Genomic DNA, 18,719 nt, shown 5'->3' with positions numbered 1-18,719 from the left:
TTATATATCTATTATTCTCATACCGAGCATCCGAGAGGCACACTTGCGATAAAAAACAGTATTATGAAGGCTTTATTCTCATTCCCTTTATTAGGAGCTAAATTCAATTGCTACCTTCACCACTTTGATACTAATTTCATCTCCAGTATTGTTCTCGTATTAAATCGACAAGTCCTCACAGTAAGAATTGCATTTGACACAGAATAGATATGTGCACTATGAGAAGTGGGTAGAAATAATATTTTTTGCCACAATTTTTCAGACTTCTCTAAAAAAACCTTTTTTTTTCCACTTTGCCATCGCGTCAGGTATAACACCCTCGGATATTGACAAGTACTCTCGCATCGTATTTCCTGTGTGCTTCGTGTGCTTCAACCTGATGTACTGGATCATCTATCTCCACATCAGCGACGTAGTTGCTGACGATTTGGTGTTACTAGAGGAGGCGAAGTAGACGAATCCACCCAGGAATGAGAGGAATAGTAGAAAATCTAATGGAATACTTCGCCGTAGATTCGAAAATTGTTTTTTTAGAGAGACTACCATCGTTGAATACGGCGGAGATACTAAAACTTAAAACCGTGCTGTGACTAACCCTTCGACTTTCAGGCACTGTGCGGCACACTCGTCGCGTCGTCCAATTTTCTGTCTCACTGATAGAAATGAAAAAAAAAATTTCTATTAAATGAATCTGATAAATTTCGCCGAGTTCAACCGAGGGAGCCTACATCGTCGAACGTTCCAGAAAATTTAAGAAGTAAAATAAAAAAAAATGAGTAAACCATGAAAAAGCAAAAAAAAAAATAACAATAAAGTATATATATATATTAAATCAATGACCATGAGTCGGTGAAAAAAAAATTACCGATTTCCAAATGGTCCACATTAACGCTCAATGACTCTTCCTCGATCGAGGGAACGCAAAATGATCAGCGGAAATCGACGTCTCGAGGTGCATTACACCCCCACGTCAGCACCGGAAGTAGATATTCCTGTCAATAAAAAAATACGTTAAAACGTGTGCATTAAACGGGTGATTAAAAAAATTCCGGAATGATGTTGCTAACAATGAAAGCACAAGGAGAAATGACTGGAGAGGTCGAATTTCCGGGATCGTGAAAGCGCAACGAAGACTGAAGGATGTCGAGCCGAGAGATAAAACGAAGTACCGATGAAAAAAAAAATATATATATAATACAATATATATATATTAAGTTAGAAAATTCATGAGAAAGTGAATGAGGAAATCGAAGGTATTAAAAAAAATCATGGAGAAGTGAAAAAATGTTATAGTTGATAAAGAACGGGGCGAGTGTGAGGACTCGTTTAATTCCATAAAGAAAAAAATATTAATGTAGTGTGCAGTGCCGAGAAAGCCTCGAGAGACGATTATTATATATTATACATGAAAAATTATAAATATTATATACATATACCTTTACAGCATTGCCAGTATATATCTAGTAACGATCAAAGATGAAAAAGAGCAAAAATATTGATTAATTACCTACAGCAGAAATAAGGGAAATTAAAAAAAAACTTCGGTATAAAAACGTCAATTTAGCTATACTGAATAGTTTGACATAAGCTATGACTAATAGGCATTAAATAACGGGGCTCAACAAAACGGTGGGTTAACAATTGCGTTTGAGGATTGATTGCACAGGAAAATAGAAAAAAAAAAGGGAAATCGATGGACTTAATTTTTCAGGAGGAAATAAAAAAACTAATGGTCGTTCGAGTGGAAGAGGAAGTTGAAGAGAGTTGAGTGGGGCTGTAGCGAAGTGTTTCATGTTTCTGGTTGCAAGGACATATTTTTTTTATGGGACAAGAGGGCATCCGGAGGAATGACGCACTTGAATCAAATTAAAATGTTTATTCCAGCTCTGTACATTCATTCCAACAATATTTGTGTTGAAAATAAATTAACTCGCACGTTTATTCCAAGGGAAACATTTCAATTATAGAAAGTAAATAATTAATTGATTACTATTGAAAAGGCGTGACAGATTAATAAATTGTTTTCCTTTCTGCTCAATTAAATATTTATACTAATCAAAGAGCCGTGTGGATATATTGATGTGATTCCCACACATCATTTCTCCGGATGTGATCCAAGGAGAATCAATCAGCCTTAACCTTAAATTGAAAACAAGGGAATTTATTTAACATGAACAAAGTTTGTTAACTACTATTAATTAATTGATCCATCGTAAATGGAGTGGAATTTTCAAGGGTGATGTCCCCCAAATTTCACTACGTTGATCTTCATGGTTATCATTATTTTATGTAAATAATGATCGATTGATGTTCCAATCTCAGAATAATTGAACGATAATTTTTATGCATTCGACTTTCAATCGGGCAATTCGGCCTGGAAAATTACTGCAGACATTCGCCACACCTCAAGCATCTATTCATTAAAATTTTTCTTACAATTTCACGTACATCCATAAATTTCTATCGGCGATTTTCCCGCATGTATGAATCACTGAATGTTCCTCCCACGATGGAATGATCATCGATACACTCAATATGCCCTGGCGAAGTGTGAAATATTTTCCAGGCCGGGAGGCACGGAAAATGTATAAAAATCGAATGCCACAGGAGGGCCATATGCAGGGAGAGTAGAGTATGAATTTATCACCATCTTATTCCACACGCAATATATCCTGCCAAAGAGGGAGAAGGAAATCCTCGAGTAGGGAGTCGTAAACTCAAAGGAAAATTTAGTTGTTGAGATTGAAGATGTTTCAAGGAAAAAAAAAAATTCAATTCAACTGCATTGAGTTTTGTCCTTTAAAAAATTATTATTCCCCATTAATTCTACTTTTATTCTTCATCACACTGTAGATTGTTCATTTATAAAGTATAAGAAAATTTTTAAAGCCATTGCAATTTGATTTGTCAACAAAAAATGTTTACTCTGTCTGTCTCTCCCATCAGCAACTGATTAATGATATTTATGGGGTCACTTTCTCTTCCTTATCTTATCCACCCCCATGCAATTTCTGTCTTATCATGCCATATTTGCTTCTCTATTTTCATTCACAAGAAGAACATATATCGTTCAATGTGTAAACTCGAGGGAAAAAGCGGATGTTAAAAAAAAGGAGAACAAATTCAATAGGATTGTGCAATTCCCGTTGCAGTAGCTCCATGACAATTGCAATTCAGTCGTGTCACTGAAAAACGTCTAGTACGTTTATAATTCCCATTACCAACTGATTAACGGTATTTATACAGCAACTTTCTCTCCCCTCCTCGCGGCAGAATTTTTTTCCCTTATCACCCCCATTCTTTTTGTCTTTACAATCCCCCTCGACGTCAACGCGTGCGAGCTTAATTTCTCTGCCGATCCTCACCCCATTTCTCCTCTCTTTCTTCCCTTACTCTCTTTTTTCTTGCCAGTATGAGTGAGAGTGGGAGGACGCCGGGATGTGGAAACTTGCCATTCAGGATATCGACCAGACACGCCCAGTCCTCTCTGTCCTACCCTCTCTCACTCCTCTCTTCGTACCCCAGTTCTCTCCTATCGTCTCCTCTCCTACGTGTGTAACAACTCGCACCACTATTCACGAATAGTCTGACAGCTCCGACTATTGGTGAGAAAAGAACGAATGTATGAGGGAACTGAATAGAAGAAAAGAAAGATGGAACAAAAAAGTTAAGATGAAACAAGAAGAAATGAGAGTAAATCCTTTCTCATCCTCAACCTACGATATTTCCATCTAAATAGCTTCACCTATGTCACAGTAATTCTCTTTACCATTAATTCCACGTCTCCAACCCCCCCATACTCACCTGCAATTTTTATTTCAACGAATATTTCCATTCATGCATTCTGTTTGAATGTCTTCACTGGACAAATGAAATTCCATTGAAATGCTCTTCAATAGGAAGTAAAGAGTAAATTTATCCTCGAAAATTGGTCGAAAGCCCGAGAATTTGCACCCGACACGTATCAAGGAATATTCCAATTCTATCTCGAGTACGTACTACTTGAATGCCGAGAAAAGGCCGGCAAAAAATTGACTTTCATAGTTGTAAAAAAGAAACGAGAGAAATCATAAACAAAAAATGTCATGAAAGGATAGAGTGAAATTGCTCTCGATCGAAGTGAGCGTAGCGTTCATTTTATGCATTCGCCTCGCGTGTCGTCTGCTTCCTCGAGACTTCATGTGAAACAATTTATTTCAATTTGAACCCATGCAGCCACGATTTGCTGCGAACATTTTTCTCCACTTCATTCGGTTTCAATTTGATTTTTTTTCTCCACTCCAATTTGATTTTTCACTCCTGAGGGATATTTTCCTGAAGATATTATATATCAACATGAAATTTGACTGGTGAAAATTTTGTATCGATTTTTTTATCAGTAATTTTTTAAAACCCGAAGACTATTTGAAAATTGTCTAGAATTTTCTACAATTAAAACATTGTTTTGCTAGCTTTTTCTCCAAATATTCTTCGCACAAAAACGATCAGTTAAGGGGATTCCATCTAGATGATTGATTGATTGATGGGGTTGAACTTGAATGTGGGGGTTGATTCATCACTTCATCCCCCAACGGATAAACCCCGATGTGAATCAACCCTGAAACTGGCTTATTTCATCCTCTGAACGGCCGAGGAAACACTACAGTAGAAGAAGATATGAAGTAGACTAAACAAGGGTTAATTTACTCTTATCGTTTTTGCAGGCGTCTCTCAAAATAAAAACTCTGAAACTTTTCAATTGAAAAAATCTATCCAAAACTTTTCACCAATAACTATTTTTCGTTTCGTGGATAATTGATTAACAGCCCACTATAAAATCCGATCATGTTGAACAACTCTCCTAATGAGTAAAATCATCATTATTAAAACTAGGATTGTTGTTGAAAGTGTTATGGGAAGCGTTACGATGACCAACTCAATTCAGTAGAATGACCCCAAAGCCATTGCGTTGAGTAGAATTTATTGTTCACCCTCGTGATCAATCAATCGCTTCAATTACGCCTCCGCTAACAACAAATTTTTCAATAAAAAAAAATTCCCGCCGGTTTTGCTCCTTGATAAACGATTGGAGATAAAAAGAAATATTAGCTGGTAATATCATCGTTATCGAATTGGGAGTGTCTCTCCTCTAATAATAGTAAAGTGATAAACAAAAAGAGGAAAAAGTATGAACGGAAAAAAACCTAGTGTTTTGTCGTTGTGATGTATTTAATAGTGTATGGCTATGTTTCGACGTTAAAGCAATTATTTTCTCATGCCAAATACGACGATCAAACGATGAACACAAAGAGTATTGTGCATTGAAATAAGAATAATGTTTTGTAAGTGAGATATTTTTTGAAAAAAAAAATTATAATCACACGAGTACTCTCTGCCAATATTATTTAACAAGACTAAAGTATTCAAATTTTATCATCATTGTTTTATGATTAACGTATAAACATTAATGTTGATGTACCGATAAATTTATCATAATAACTACCAGCAAAGTAGCCAGTATCTCGGGACAACAGAGTTCTCGGAAAAGTCTACACATTGCATTATTTCTTTTCCCACGCAAATGTCCCTCAAAATTTATAGTCTATCGATGACTATTCATAATCACATTGAAATCATCAGCAATAACTGTACGCAAGCGATGCTCGATGCCATTTACAACTTATGTTCGTCTAAAACATTAATTATAAATCCTTGAACATTAACATTTAGCTTTATCGATCTCAACTGTCGCCTGTATCTTCAATCGATCTTTAAATGTTCTCACCATATCTTAGAATTTCGCCCCTCTAGCGTCTAATTTCATTAGCTCTAACAATTAAGTCTTCCCCATCCATAATATCTGTCCCTAAACCATTTCGGTAATGCCATCAGCTAGCCTCTCAACGCCTGCCTTCTAAGTAGATAACATTACTTCACTTCCTCCAAAAATATTATCAAAGCTATTCAAAATAAAATCAATATTAGCCCAATTAACATCGTCATGAACAACCCAAGCTTTGCGTTCATGTTAAATCTTTCTCTAACTACTTCTATATGGCGTTCATTATACACCATATCCTTTCCTTCTTTTATCAGTATCTCGCTCTGTGATATCTTCCCGATCTCAAGCCCCACATTATAAATTAACTCAGCTCGTCTCTAATTATATCCGAATACTCGATCAATCTGCTCAACTTTGTGAGTGATATGTATAAACCTCTAAGTTCATCACATGTGTAATTTCATATTCCTTCACAATCTTCCCTTTTCGCTTAAGCGTAAATATAGTAGTATCATCTTTCAAAAAATCAGAGTAAAGTAGTGAAGATTCGTCTAGGATCAACATGGCACACTACTGGTATACGGAGCCTTTACTCTAATGTTGATGTATTGAATTTTATCGGTGCGATTGAGCTGAACATAAATGAAAGTATATTGAAAAAATATATATGAGATGAAATGGGTGAAATTGCGGTGGTGTGGATTAGCGGGAGTGACTCGTGTACATAACTTTTGTATATTTGTTATACATCAGTATTTATACAAACGATTGATCGTCGCATCTGGCTGCACGACGAGTGAATCTCTGTCCTCTGGTAGGATTTACGTTTATTACGTGCTACTGCGAAATAAATTTGAATGATTTACTTAATTAATAGGAAAGAATATCGTTAAGATCGAGTAAGAGTACTAATAATAAGTAAATAAATAAATTAAATAACTGGAGGAATCCCAAAAGTCAGCCCAGTCGCTCGAAATAATAAGTACCCCGTGAAAATTTAATATATTAGGAGTATAAACCCAAAAGGAAGAAGTGAGAGTTAAGGAAATTAAAGGCAAACAGTTCGAAAAAACGATCACACCTTGTAAATATAAGTTTTATACAGAGTATTATATGCATTGAAAAGTACTGTGAAACTAATTATTAATAAATTTAAGAAAACAAGAAAAAATTATGCAAATATGTAGGGCACACGGCACGTGATTGTTCGCACATTATTTAGATAAAATTATTATACTCTAAAGTATGGGAAGGGATATTGAAGGAAGACATACATATGTGCAAAGACACTAATAATATATAGTGGATGATTTAAATACCATAAACATGTTAGAAAGTGGACTCTAGGGACCGTGGACAGGGTTGGACCGTTCGGTAAAAATTAAAATTTTCTATTCTGTACTGTAGAGTGGGAAATTAAAGTTTACTTATCCCTTGTAAAAAAATAAATATGCCGCTCCCTCTTAATGTAACAGTCAGTGCTCACGAGAGTCAAAAATAATAAAGGTGACGAGGGTTAAGGGTCATGTGGGAGGAACAAACAGGATCAATCTAAGATGCGAACGTGATAGCCAGAAGGTTCGAATAATCAGAACTCTAGTGAAATAATCAAAGACTCCAACATTTAACTTCCTCCAGTTCAGAGCGACTTTTCCGTAAAACTCTGGTTGTTGTTCTATCTGATTGTTCTGGGTGACCTTTGTACCCATCTGATCTTCGCGAGGTATGACAGTTGCGTCATTCGACCCCCGTAGAGAGGAAAAAGTTTTTATTATCAGAGATACGTCACTGATTTTAATAAAAATTTATCCCCAGTTATAAAAAATTTATCACTGGGGAGTTCAAGAAGTGAAAATTCTGAAAGTCAGTGATTTTATCACCAATTTTTAGTGAGATTATCATTATTTTTCTAAGTACTAGCTCTGACTTTCAAGACTTGATCTTTAATTCTCAAGGGGCAGCCGCGGTGAAATCTCAAAGTTCCTGAATTTTCTGGGGACTGAATCTAGGGATTGTGGTACTTGACTGAACAAAAATTAACATTAAATTCACCGATGAGAAGTTTCACTATGTAAAAAGGGCAACACTATAGGGACAACCGTTTGAACTTCCACAACAGTTCAAGTGTTCTATTTTTCAATCGATTGAGCAGAAATTTGGTTCTACCCTGCCTTTTATACACCTCGATATAGGTATGCACCTCACGATGTTTCCTGTTCTCCGTGATATACCCAAAAATCATGAAAGTAGCTAGCACATGAATATTGGATCCATTGCCTAAGTTTTCGATGTAAAGAGAGAAAACAAACTATTATGAAAAAGTTATGTACTATTTTACTTGAGTATATAAAAACCATAGGAGCTAAATTTTATCTCAATCAATTGAACATTCAAAAAAGTTTAGTGAAAATCGGTGACACATCTCTAAATATTTAAATTTAATTTTCTCGCGTGTTACAAAATACAGGGAGCCAATTAGAAAGATCGAAAAAGTTCCTGATAAATTACTTGTTCTTACCTGTTAAAAACTGAGTACATTTCCAACCCTGGCCGCAGGTGTACCAAGAAGTAAAAAAAATTATAGGTACGTTCGTTGGGTTGTGAATGTGTTTATGCAACAGCTAAAATCAATTTTGGGCTCGGGTGTGCTTCAGGCGATCTAGACATCCGTATAATATTTGTGAATTCAATATTGCGCAAAGAAATTCATAGATGAAATTTTTTTTATTCACTCACCTGTTCATACCGCTTTTCTTTGCGCAAATATTTTTATCGGTTAAACATCAAGGGTGAAAAAATTCTATAGAGTTCGGCAAGACAACAGAGGGAAAAAATTCTAGTAGTGAGAAAAGGGTTTACCTTTTGTAAAGTTTTCCTATGACAATTCTATAGAAATGCTCATAATGCTCATGAGAATTGAGACTCGAAATTTCTCATATTTCTACAAGACTCAATTTTTTTTCGCCATTATTATTTTTTTACCCATGATGATATCTAGAATCGCCGATATTTCCAAAAGATCCAGGACTAAGCGTATTTAAAAACGATACCAGTTCAAATCACGTTAACGAAAACTGCCAACTTCATATTAATACACGTTTTAGTCAATCAGAAGGACGGAAGGAGGTACAGAGGTACGTGAAAATGAGGTGACAACCCAAAATTCGTCTTAGGATAAACACATTTGCCGTTTGCACTTAGTGTAATTTGATATTACTCGAGAGAGATAAATAATGCGATTACGCTGATTCCACTTCATTTAATTTTTATTGTCTTTTTAATAAATTAGTTTTAATGATCAATTGTTATTTCGTTACAATCGTTACTTTGTGAAATTATGCCAGAGTTTAAAGGATGAAAATGTGAGGATATTGAGACCTGCGTGACAAAGAAGTGAAAAGTAATAAATAGGTCAAATAGAAAGTAATGAATTTTGTTTTCAATGCACATTTCGTAATAAAACAGACAAATTCTCACTGAAAAAAAAATTAAACTAATAAAATTACTTTCTGAGAGGGTTCGATAATGCGACGAGTGAGCAAAGTTAATGATAAAATCAATAATCCCGTGGAAATTAGATTTAACGATTAAGTGTAAAAACAAGTAAATGAGGGGATTGAAGAAATTAATAGTGAAGTTTTAAAAGAATTCGACGCAGCATAACTCATTAATGAGCGCAATATAAAATTAATTTAAGTGCTGTAAAACTACGTTGTACTCAGATTAAACCTCCTACGACAGTATAATTTATCAGATAGAGAACAAAGCTGTGAGTTTAAATAAATTGTACATTTATTTATCGTTATTTTTTATGTATTACATTAATTTTCTTGTAAATAATATAAGTAAGGCATTTTTCTTTCTGCATTGTGCAATCACGACTCATCTAATTAGCACTGATTAAAAAAATCAATTATTCCAACTTGAATTCTCCTCGTGGAAAACTTCCTTTCGTCATTTTGCTAGTCATAATTATTCTTCTCGAATGAAAATAATGGAAAAAGCATGCACCTTTTTTCAGTATGAACAAATAATTAATGGAAAAAAAACTAGTTAAAGCAATTATAGATAAATAAACGGAGGAAATGAGAGAGGATGTTGTAGACTACGTTGATAATGATGAAAAATAATGAAAATTACAAGTACAGTTAAACCTTCACACACTCGATTACTACCTAATGATTATTTACTATGACAAAAAATGCTAACTATCGATAAATTGACATGAAGAAAAATAGGAGCAAAAAAAATATGAACAACAAACGATCAGAGATGAGGGGAAGATACGAATGTGATGAGTTGTTTTGTGAGTACCAAATTCTAAAAAAATGTATTTAATATTAACTGCATATTGTAGCGTAACCTTATACTAACGGTAAATACATTTAAATAAAAATGGAAAATGGTAAAAAAAATTAAATTACAGTAGCATCCCCTCCCGTAGGTCGGGCGCTATCTTGAAACAATTATTAGGTACCACTTGTAAAGTACGTTAACAATGACGAAAAAAAAATATATATAATATATATATATATATACATGGATGATACTGCAAGTCGACGTTTATTTGTACGAAGACACGCGTTTACCAAAAATGAACAAAGAAATTGAATATATGAAATATAAAGAACAAAAAAACGTACACATATAGTTTTTAGTATGAAGGAGTAAAGTCATAAAATAATGAAAAAAAAATTATTAGTACGGGGCGAATGTTCGAGATACCGCGCAAACGAAAAGAACGATTAATGGTGGTAAAAAAAAATGCAGAAAAAAATACGAAAAAAAAAACATTACAATTACTGTAAGAATGTTGGGTGTATATTACATGTATGAATCTGGGGTCCGTAATTTTATGGAAGTTCCTCATCCTCAAGGAAAAAAAACACTGATCGAGATTTTGTAGATTTATGTACGAGAGTCTCTTCGGATCTGCTCGAATCCTTTTTTATTCAACGGGGTGGGGGGGAATAAGCGTTGTTACATAGTGACTCGGTGGGGTGGCAAATAAGGGCATGAGAAGATCAATGAAGCTTGTGGGGAATTAGTGTAACTCAAGTGAATATCATAATTGCCAATTAATCCCTTCTACATTTTCCATTAACCATGTTTGGTGTATTTTTGATGTTCCTCTTGTTACAATAATTCCAAGAATTTTTTTTTTCGGTAGGAGGGATCAATATTCCTCGGTGGAGAGCAAAGGACGGCAGATCCTGGCAGATTCTTGTAAACATGCGCTATAAAGTCGTTTTTGTAATATCCGAAATAAAATTCATAGTCGAAGATTTAATAAAGGTCTTAGTGATGTTATTTCTTTACCAGAAATCCCAATTTTCTTGTTGTTCCTTTAGAAATCATAAGATTAAATATACAAACCATCCCCGCTGAGAAATGTAATACCGACAGCCGGGATTTTTCAGAAATCTACGTTATCAGCGCACTACTGCACGTGCGACGACTGGCATTAGTCCGCAATTAAAAATTAATTTAATTATTGGTTTTCTGCTCTCTTCTAAAATCTATTTAAAAAATTACTCTTCCCTCTATTCTACCCATGGAAAAGAGAAACAATTTCTGTCAAAAATAAATAGACGTGATAGCACCGCTATTTCCATTTCAATAATTGGAGTAATCAATTAACGATGTAAACGTAAAGGACCTTAAAAAACATAACAAAAAGTTATCTGCCCTTTACAATTTGACTTCACAATATTTTTTGAATACTTTTATTTATATTTAAATGAGTGAATTTCAAATGTCATTTCTGTTAGTCCCTGTGAAAACAAGCTAGTCCTAATGATCTAATACAAAAATAATATTCCGCGTCTGGAGGTGTGACCGCCACAGATTCAGTCAATAATTCATAATATTATAGTCGTCCAAAATTTCAAGTATTTATAAGCCTACTGTGTAAATACAAATAAGAAATACAGCGCGCGCAATACACGTAGAATAACAGAAAATCGATGACCTACCAAAATTTTCGGGGCTGCTGGGAAGATTCTAGCGATTCGATCCACATCATATCGCCAATGGTGATACGCAATAACTTGCCCTTCAACTTTTAAACCCTGACAATTCATGCTCTTACATTTTCAATTATTATCTGAAGCAACAAATATTTGCCAAGTCAAATTTCAATCACGAATGTCCTTTTAAACTGGCTTGGTGATTTTTCCAGAAACTTTTACCGCGTCTTCCAGTTTATAATTACTCTAATAGTCCACTCCCCACTCAGCACCGCCCTTTTCCTCCTAGGAGTTTAGGAAAAGAATGAAACGTTGAAATATTTATTCCATATTATCGACAACTTTTCCGGCTTTAGGGAAGTGAAATTGTATCAATTTTGACACAAACATTCGAGAATCCCTTGGTAGGTCCTTCGGCGGGATTCTCGAATATTCGGTGGTCGATACAATTCAACGCAGACGCAGCGTCTGACACTGTGACAACAGACACGAGCCCATACGCATCATGCTTTGAGGGTAAACGTCTCTACTATTGTTGATAAAGCGTTCAATAGGAAAGTCCAGTGGTTACTGCGTTTGATTGTGCAAGAGAATTTTATTCTTGTGGATAAAGATAATTTAATTGCTCAAAACCACATTAAAATGCCGGATAAGGAGATGACGGCTGACTCGGGGCAGGTGGAGACCTTCACTTTTGACCGTGAGATCGCCCAATTGATAAATCTCTTCGGGCATATGTTTTATACCAACCAAGAACTCTTCCTTCGTGAAATGCTCTACTACATATCTGAGGTAAGTTCTCTATTTCCATTCTATGTGGCAAAAGTTTAATGGTGTTTCACTAACGAGATTCACTAACTTTTTCTAACTTAAATTTTTCAAATAAAAAAAAAATTTCAAGTTCAATTAGATTAGTAAAAATCCCAATTTTTGAATATTCCTGTTCACAGGTTCTCGATAAAATTGTTTATGGATCTGGTACGCACCTAACGAGATTTGATCTTAAGAAGGAACTGGAGATCAAAATCATTCCCAATAAGAAGGACAGGACACTTACCTTTATTGACAAGCGAGTATCAAAAAAGCACTTGGTTAATGTATTTCCTACTATATCTTAAAATATTGATAAACTATTATTAATTAAATTCTTTTGGCAGTGGTTACGGTATGACGAAAGAAGACCTCGTGGAGAACCTGGGAAGAAGCGCCAAGTTAGAAGCAAAAGAGTTCATCGAGAAAATACAGCCGGGGGCTGACCTTTTCATGGTCAGCGACTATGAGCTTAGTTTTTATACGGCTTATGTAGTGGCTGATAAAGTAACAGTGGTCACCAAGCACAAAGACGACAAACAGTACGTTTGGGAGGCGTCATCAGGAAGTTCTTTCACGATTCGCCCAGACAACGGCGAGCCCCTGAGTCGAGGTACAAAGATCATCCTTCACATGAAAGAAGAGTTCATCGACTACCTTGAGCCACCCAAGATCAAGAAAGTAGTGAAGCGATACTCGCACGTCATTACTTACACGATAAAACTGCTGGTCGAGAAAAAACGAGACCGAGAGCTGGACGGTGGTGGAGAAGAACTGCCTGCCACTGACACCGAGGAGAAGGAGTATAGCAAATACAAAATCGAGGAGATCGGTGACGAAGACGATGATGATCTAGAAGAGAAGATGAAATGGAAAAAGATGAAAGAAACGCACGCGATTGAGGGAGAATCTAACAGGACAAAGCCCCTCTGGGCGAGAAATCCAGATGAGATCACCGTTAATCAGTATAAAGAGTTGTACAAGGTTCTGACGAATGATTGCGAGGACTACATGGGTTTGAAGCACATCTCAGTGGACGGTCCACTGGGGTTTCAAGCCGTTCTGTTCATCCCGAAACGGCTTCGCTATCACGCCACCCGCACCAATAAGAACCCCGGCGTAAAGCTGTTCGTCAGACGAGTCTTCGTCATGGACACCTGGGACTCGTTTCTGCCAGAGTACCTGAACTTCGTCAAGGGTGTGATTGACAGTGAGGACCTGTCCGGGACCATCACTTGTGAGATGCTGAATCGGAACAGGACACGGATGGCTATTCGCCAGATTCTCGTGGACAAGTGTCTAGACTTATTTGACGAAATAGCAGAGAATGAGGAATCTTTTAACAAATTTTACAGTGAGTACTCTGTGGACTTGAAGAACGGCATCCATGAGGACCCGATGAACAGAGCGAGACTTAGTAATCTCCTAAGGTTTCATACATCATTCACTGGTGAAAACAGATGCTCCTTCAAGGATTACGTAGGAAGGATGAAGGAGAACCAGAAGTACATCTATTACATCATTGGCGAGTCTCGGGAGCACATAATCAATTCAGAATCCGTCGAGAGCGTTCTACAACGCGGTTTGGAGATTATCTACCTGACTGCGGCCCTGGATGAATATACCATGCAGGCGATACAGGAGTTCAATGGCATCCAGCTGATGTCAGTATGTCAGGAGGGATTGGTGCTACCTCTAACTGAGGAGGAGGAAAAGAAGATACAGGAGGACAAAATTAAATTCGAGAAACTGTGTAGAGTGATGAAAAAGATCTTGGATGAGAAGGTGGAGAAGGTTGTGATATCTAATAGGCTCGTTGGCTCACCCTGCTGTATTACGACCCCGCAAGATGAATGGACTCTCAACATGGAACGAGTTATGAACTCTAGAAGGCTACTGGGAAAAAAACACCTTGAAATAAACCCCGATGATAGCATCATTGAGAAGTTCAGGCAGAAGGTGGAGGTGGATGAGGATGATAAAACTGTTAGAGATCTCGTCCTGCTAATGTTTGAGACGGCTATAATGGCCTCAGACCTTCTGCTCGAAAATCCTCAGGCCAACATTTCCAGAACTCACAGGATGATTCAGTTTGCACTGGGACTTGAAGTGTATATGGAAGAGTCCGAAGTCCAAATGGACGAGAGAACTCTTGATGACACGTACGATTCAGATGACGACATGGACGATTCTTTTTGAACGTTTTCATACAATTCATTAAATACCTCAAAGACGTTGAAAGGCTATTAAAAAATGGCATATGCTATATTCTGTATTTTTGTGACATTGATATCATTATCATCCCACGACAAATGTCAGCCACTCATTATGTATTATATGAGATAGAATTTAAGGATGCAAAAATGTAAGACAATGAATGAAATTTATGGTTGAGAATTCTTCTTTTATTATTTATTCACCTTGGCTGGAATATATCCGTAGAAAGGGTTATGAAGACTTCGACACTTGGGAACAAAACCACCATAAGCTACATAGGACTGCAAAGGGATATCTGAAGGCTTTTGTTATGCTGCCATTGATGACTGCTCTCGTATCCCCTCATTTGATCTCTTCTTTCATTTATCTCATTAAAATGGCATAACATGAAAGCAAGAAATATGCAATGGTGTTTGAACGAAACACCCCTTTCCACAACCTTTTTTTCCTTGCTTTTATATCATCTTTATGGATTCTACAAAAAATGGAATCCTCAAATTTATGCAGACACAATTCAATTAAAAATCGAACGAGTTTACACTTAAAAAAGAAGAATTATATTTATTCAATTCTTAATATATCAAATGTCATCAGAATATTAATAGCATGACTGGAAATGTATTTATTCGTAAATCCACTTCTCAGCCCAGGAAGCCCAATCAATAACATCGCTCTTCTTGTCCTCGCCGAACCACAATCCAATCTCGTGCTTGGCAGAGTCAACGGAATCTGATCCGTGGATAATATTCCTGCCAACCTGGATGCAGAAGTCACCACGGATGGTGCCTGGGGCGGAATCCTTGGGATTCGTCTCTCCGAGCATTACGCGACCAGTCTTAACCGCGTTAAGTCCCTCCCAGACCTAAATCAGATTGACTAGCATGATGTAACGAAGATAGGAGCTTTGTCATTGACACGACTGATATTTTTATTCGATTACTTACCATTGGGACAACTGGGCCAGAGCTCATGTACTTCACTAAACCTGGGAAGAAGGGACGAGCTGCAAGGTCAGCGTAGTGCTTCTTCAGGAGCTCCTCAGATGGCTGGTGTAAAAAAGCAATATCCACCAGGTGAAAAAATTTAACGATCAACGTAACATTCTTTTATCTCGAATATAAATATTGAAAAAGACCTAAGCATCGGGCCGAGATAAATTTCCAGGGGTTTATTTAAAACGAAATGAATACTAGAAAAAAAATATCCATTGAAATATCACTATCTGAGGTACAAAGATATTTGTAAAAAGATAATTGCACTGATAAGAGAATTTCTTCTCGAATTAATTCTACTAGCGATTAGAAACCGACTTTTGAACTCAGCCATTAAATTCCATATGCTCGTCAGCATCACATAAACAAATCCAACTTTATTAAGCTTAATTGCCTTGATGAACAAATCTTGAAAGTCTCCAATTATTGATAACGTGATGTGAAAAGAAAAATTCTTCGGCAAAAGCACGTGCAACATAACCGTTCGCTTAGAAAATCAAAGCCACTTACCCAAACCATTTTCATGGCAACCAGCTTGAAGCCTTTGTCTTCAAAACGCTGGATGATCTTGCCAACGAGTCCTCGTTGGACACCGTCAGGCTTGATCATGATGAAGGTTCTCTCCTTGTTATCAGTCATATTTATTGTTGATTGTATGAACTATTAATTATTGGTAAAAAATGAGGAACGAGATGAGGCAGTGCCGACAAGCGAGGACAAAGTGGACGAACCGACGAAGTGACCCCAATGTACTTAGCCTACGGGGAGGGGGTGCAAAAGGTAACACTAACTCATGTACATGATTGTACATCGTTAGTACACCATCGTACATGTATTTATTGTGTTTGTAGTCCTCTAAATAATTAATCATCATCATTTCAATTTTTCCCCGGATGTTGGCTGGAAAATCGGCGGTGGTGCTGCTCACCGCCGGGGTCAGTACTAACATTAGCGTCAACCGCCTGACCCGCGAGATCGTTAGCTTTAGCGCACGCTAATGTTAGTACGGACTGAGGTGGTGAGAGGCGCTACTATTGATTTGGACGGCAGGGTGAGCCCGCACTCAGCGGGACAATTTTCGAATGCAAACAAAGACAATAAATGTAAAATGATGGACTAATGATGTACAAGGATATACATTAATTAGTTGTTTGGCTGCTTGGGTCCACACGATTGGTTCATTGGACATAAATAAAGAAGGCAAGTCATTGGCCAGTTGCAAAATAAAAGTCAAAGAAAAAAAACAGAATGGACAATTCATTATTATTCCTTATTATTGCCATAGTTATTATAAATTTAAACACTTTAAAATTGTTTATGGTATAAAAGTTACAAGTTATGCGACCAGGGCATAGAGGAGAATTTCCTGTTCAACGGTCTTGTTACCAGTCCGATCCTCTATCCCATCCGTCGATAAAATAATTTCCAACTCACCCTACTATTCGGCATTAAATAAAATTATCCAATCCACCTCAAGTTATAATTAACTGCCTGCAAAACGGAAGAAATGATACGGCAATTACAAAATCGAGCCCGACAACCTGAAATTAATTCGCTTCCGCCAACCGCCTTTATCATTAATATTTTATTAATTATTGCGGCCAGGAGAGAACTTGAATCCAGTCTGGTTGCTCAAAAGCCCGCATAACAGGAGGGCATTTTCCTGTCACATAGACACAGTGTACACCCTTGTCTTCTGCTATGCAATGTGTTACACATCGAATGCCTATGTAGTTCCTGTTTCACATCGCCGAGAGTAAAAGTAATTAAACGGGGCGTCCCTGAAAATCGAAAGTACAACTATACAAGACTCCAGAGCATTTACCAGGTGATAGTTCGAAAAAGGTAAGTGATGCTTTGGAATAGAACAATGAAATAAAAAAAAAACCGTTCCATTTATGTGCAAGAACACGATTCCTAAATTGAGCAGGGTGTTGTGTCGGTCTTCCACCTGCCTTCGTTAAAATTATATCCGTCATGTCTACCGTTGGAATATTTGAGGTTTAATTTAGCCCGTAAAATGTCTAAATCGTGAAAAAAAAATGAAGGGGAGAAATTGCAAATTCACTTGCGGGAAAGCAATAATTCTACCACCGGAATGGCGGAAGAAAAAATTGGCCCGGAATTTCAAACGAAATGAGAAAAAGTTAGGTCTCTCTTGATTTTTTAATCATGCTCCTCCTCCCCAAGCAATGAAGTCTAGAATAGAAAAACTAATTTATGGATAAAGCGGACAAAGAAAATACAGATAAAATTAGACATCAAATCCCCCATGTGTTTTCTCACAGACGATCCCCGACCGAAATATGAATAACATATACACATGAAAAGCCGGATAGAGCAACGGAATAAGAGGCCTAGGCTTTTGTGGGAACTCTCTTCGGCTCCCTCACTCAGCCTCTCTCTCTCTCTCTCTCTCTCTTACTCCCATCGCTGTATAAGCGGCGGCCATTTTGATTTTGCGTGATGTCACGACGTGGCCTACTTCGGGCCACACTCCACGTGCACGGGTCAACGACCTCCACTCCCGTACACATACAAAATAAAACAAACTACATTGCTCTCTGTCTCCCTTCAACCCCACCAACTTCCCACTGGTACTTTTCTGTACCATCAGTTATGTTCGCCTCTGTTACTGGTACAACGGCTCGTAATCCACCGTAAACCAAATGAATCCGACTTCTTTATTCCTCGTTTTTTGTGTCTCCAACACCCATACCATATGCCGCACCTGATCGCTCCGCTCTTGTACTCCCTATTACACCTTCAACATTGTTTTTGCCGGTGGAAATATAATAGAACGGTAGAAATTGGGGAAAATTGAATTTCTCATCCGAAGAAAATTCAGTCTATTTCCTTTTTACACGAATTACACCAATAAATAGATGAATCAATTAATCCCCTAACGGGATAGAATGTTAAATTCCATCGATGCCCCACAAATTAACGCACCCACTGGGTACTTTACCG

General features: G+C 37.0%; 3 protein-coding genes across 12 annotated transcripts in view; 2 read left to right on the top strand and 1 right to left on the bottom strand.

Annotated features, from left to right (window-relative positions):
- LOC135167443 (gamma-aminobutyric acid receptor subunit beta) overlaps positions 1-11,055 on the top strand; it is an 89,778-nt gene extending 78,723 nt beyond the window's left edge. For all 10 annotated transcript variants that reach the window (XM_064130641.1, XM_064130648.1, XM_064130645.1 and 7 more), the window contains one exon: positions 309-11,055. In XM_064130641.1, coding sequence (XP_063986711.1) covers positions 309-454 — 146 coding nt within the window. In that variant the 3' untranslated portion in view covers positions 455-11,055. The remainder of the gene's footprint in view (positions 1-308) is intronic.
- Positions 11,056-12,163: 1,108 nt separating this feature from the next.
- Positions 12,164-14,937, top strand: LOC135167267 (heat shock protein 83-like). Its single transcript, XM_064130295.1, has 3 exons — positions 12,164-12,522; positions 12,681-12,799; positions 12,888-14,937. The coding sequence occupies exons 1-3, from the start codon at positions 12,373-12,375 to the stop codon at positions 14,737-14,739; spliced, it is 2,121 nt and encodes a 706-aa protein (XP_063986365.1). The 5' UTR covers positions 12,164-12,372; the 3' UTR covers positions 14,740-14,937.
- A 354-nt stretch (positions 14,938-15,291) lies between these two features.
- On the bottom strand, positions 15,292-16,489 carry LOC135167271 (nucleoside diphosphate kinase). The gene is made up of 3 exons (XM_064130301.1): positions 16,260-16,489; positions 15,702-15,803; positions 15,292-15,619 (listed from the first exon to the last, which is right to left on the bottom strand). Exons 1-3 carry the CDS (start codon positions 16,386-16,388, stop codon positions 15,380-15,382), a joined length of 471 nt encoding a protein of 156 aa, XP_063986371.1. The 5' UTR covers positions 16,389-16,489; the 3' UTR covers positions 15,292-15,379.
- Positions 16,490-18,719: the final 2,230 nt, after the last annotated feature.

The sequence above is a fragment of the Diachasmimorpha longicaudata genome, chromosome 11 (genome assembly GCF_034640455.1).
Source record: "Diachasmimorpha longicaudata isolate KC_UGA_2023 chromosome 11, iyDiaLong2, whole genome shotgun sequence".
Lineage (NCBI taxonomy): Eukaryota > Metazoa > Arthropoda > Insecta > Hymenoptera > Braconidae > Diachasmimorpha > Diachasmimorpha longicaudata.
The sequence above is the reverse complement of the archived record's forward strand: the minus strand, read 5'-3'. Positions and strand labels throughout refer to the sequence as shown.